Source organism: Lathyrus oleraceus, chromosome 5 (assembly GCF_024323335.1).
Source record: "Lathyrus oleraceus cultivar Zhongwan6 chromosome 5, CAAS_Psat_ZW6_1.0, whole genome shotgun sequence".
Taxonomy (NCBI): Eukaryota; Viridiplantae; Streptophyta; class Magnoliopsida; order Fabales; family Fabaceae; genus Lathyrus; species Lathyrus oleraceus.
Window position 1 is genome coordinate 342,996,432 of NC_066583.1, and position 2,187 is coordinate 342,998,618.

The 2,187-nt window shown below is 42.1% G+C and overlaps 1 protein-coding gene across 1 annotated transcript; it reads left to right on the forward strand.

Annotated features, from left to right (window-relative positions):
- Positions 1-213: 213 nt before the first annotated feature.
- Positions 214-1,671, forward strand: LOC127080576 (uncharacterized). The gene is made up of 3 exons (XM_051020894.1): positions 214-623; positions 759-1,074; positions 1,372-1,671. The coding sequence occupies exons 1-3, from the start codon at positions 214-216 to the stop codon at positions 1,669-1,671; spliced, it is 1,026 nt and encodes a 341-aa protein (XP_050876851.1).
- Positions 1,672-2,187: the final 516 nt, after the last annotated feature.

The window sequence follows — 2,187 nt, forward strand, 5'->3', positions numbered from 1 at the left end:
CAAAACACCACCCAAACGAACCAATTGTTGGCAGCGCAAATGACTCGCATTGCTGACTTTTTTGGGGTCCCTCAAACTCGACACAGAGAACAAGTGGTTCAGGACCCAGTGGTGGCGGTCCAAGAAGAGCCTACAATAAATAAAATACCTTTAGATAATCCCCAGGCTAACGTCAGAAACCAAGAGGAAGTAGTCGAACAACCTCGTGTCGAAATGCCTGTTCCACAAGAGCCTAGAAGGATAGTAATCCAGAGAGGCCAAGACGCTGATGCTGTGTTGCAACAGCGAATCTGGTATAATAACTTGCCTGCCGAAGATAATTCGGCGGCCATGGTCGAAAGTATAATGGCACAAAATGGGGTAAACGTAGGATTACAAAGGCCCAGTTACGCTTCCCCACTGTCGGAATATATTCTGCAAGAAGAATTGCCCCCAAGATGGAAAGTTCCTAAGTTTACCAAATTCTCAGGGGATACTAGCGAATCCACCATAAAACATGTAGCACGTTATCTGATCGAAGCAGGAGAGATAGCCCGTAATGAAAATTTGAAAGTAAAATACTTTCCTAGTTCCTTGACGAAAATCGCGTTTACTTGGTTTATATCCTTGCCTGCAAACTCAGTGTACACGTGGACCCAATTAGAAAGGTTATTCCATGAACAATTTTACATGGGAAAAACCAAAATAAGTCTGGAGGAATTAGCCAGTGTTAAGAGAAAATACTCATAACCAATAGATGATTATTTAAAGAGGTTCAGGTTGCTAAAGGCTAGGTGTTTCACTCGGGTGCCAGAACATGAGTTAGTCGAAATGGCCGCGGGGGGTATAGATTATTCTATAAGAAAGAAACTAGACACTCAGTATTTAAGGGATATGGCGCAATTAGCAGATAGGGTGAGACAAGTCGAAAGGTTGAGGGATGACAAATTTAGAGCAAATAAGAATAAAAAAGAAAGGGTGGCCTATGTAGGGGTATGTCAAGATGATAAATACGACGAAAACGAACCAAGTAACTTCGACGAACAAGAGATTGACTTAGCAGAACTGATGCAAGGCCCACCATATTCTTGTAAAGTACTAACTCCGTCGAACGGAAATCCAGTCGAAACCAATGATAAGTTTCCTAAAAGAACTTATACGTTCGACATCACCAAATGTGACGAGATTTTTGACTTATTGGTTAAAGATGGTCAATTAATAAAACCACCAGGCGCTAAAGAACCGCCTGTGGAACAACAGAAAAAGAGAGGTTTTTGTAAATACCATAACTTTCTGGGCCATAAAACGTCTCGGTGTTTCCTTTTCAGGGATCTCGTTCAAAATGCTATCCGTGATGGAAGGCTGAAGTTTGGTGATAAGCCAAAACAACAGATGAGGATTGATTTGAATCCCATGCAGCCAGTCGAAGCCCATTATGCTGAACCATCCATTGTGAATATGGTGGAGGTCGAAGTTGCTCCTGACGGCAATTTTGAAAGGGTGGAAGCTGTTGGAGGTTTCGACACTAATATCAACATGGTTGAGATTGCTGATGATCTTACAAACCAGAACAAAGTTGAAGTTACCGAAGGCTTTGACGACCAGAAAAAGAGTGAAACTACTGAAGGTTTCGACAAAAAAGACAATGACAATATTGCTGAAGATGTTGTAGATCGACAAGGAGCAAATTAGGATTGCTTGGGACAGCCAAGTGGGAAGTACGATTATCTCGCGAAATACACTATGCCTGCAAGTTCTCGTATCGACATCAACGTAATCCAGCCAATCGGATGGGGAGATTTACCTTTGAGCATCAATGAAAAAACAACTGAGACAACTGACAATCTCCCTATCATCAAAAAGAAGGTTACTGAAGACCTCACTAGTGAAAACGAGGCTACTGAAGGCCTTGATCCTGACCAAATGAGGGTAGGTGATGTCGTAAACTGCGTCAACATCATAGGACCTTTCAATAAAGGGGTCACAGGAATCAAAGAAGAAGTTGTCAACGGTTCTATGAAGCCTGTGACAAGTGGAATCCTACGTAGGGTAATGGAGGACCCCAAAAGAAATTCGAACGAATGGTTCTGCAAACATGGTCCCAGGAACATATCTTGGTGTTGCTGCCCAGAAAAGGAGTTTGACCAGATACAAAGAAATGGTGAAGTCGAAGAAGAAAGACTTATTAACAAAATGAACAAATTAAGC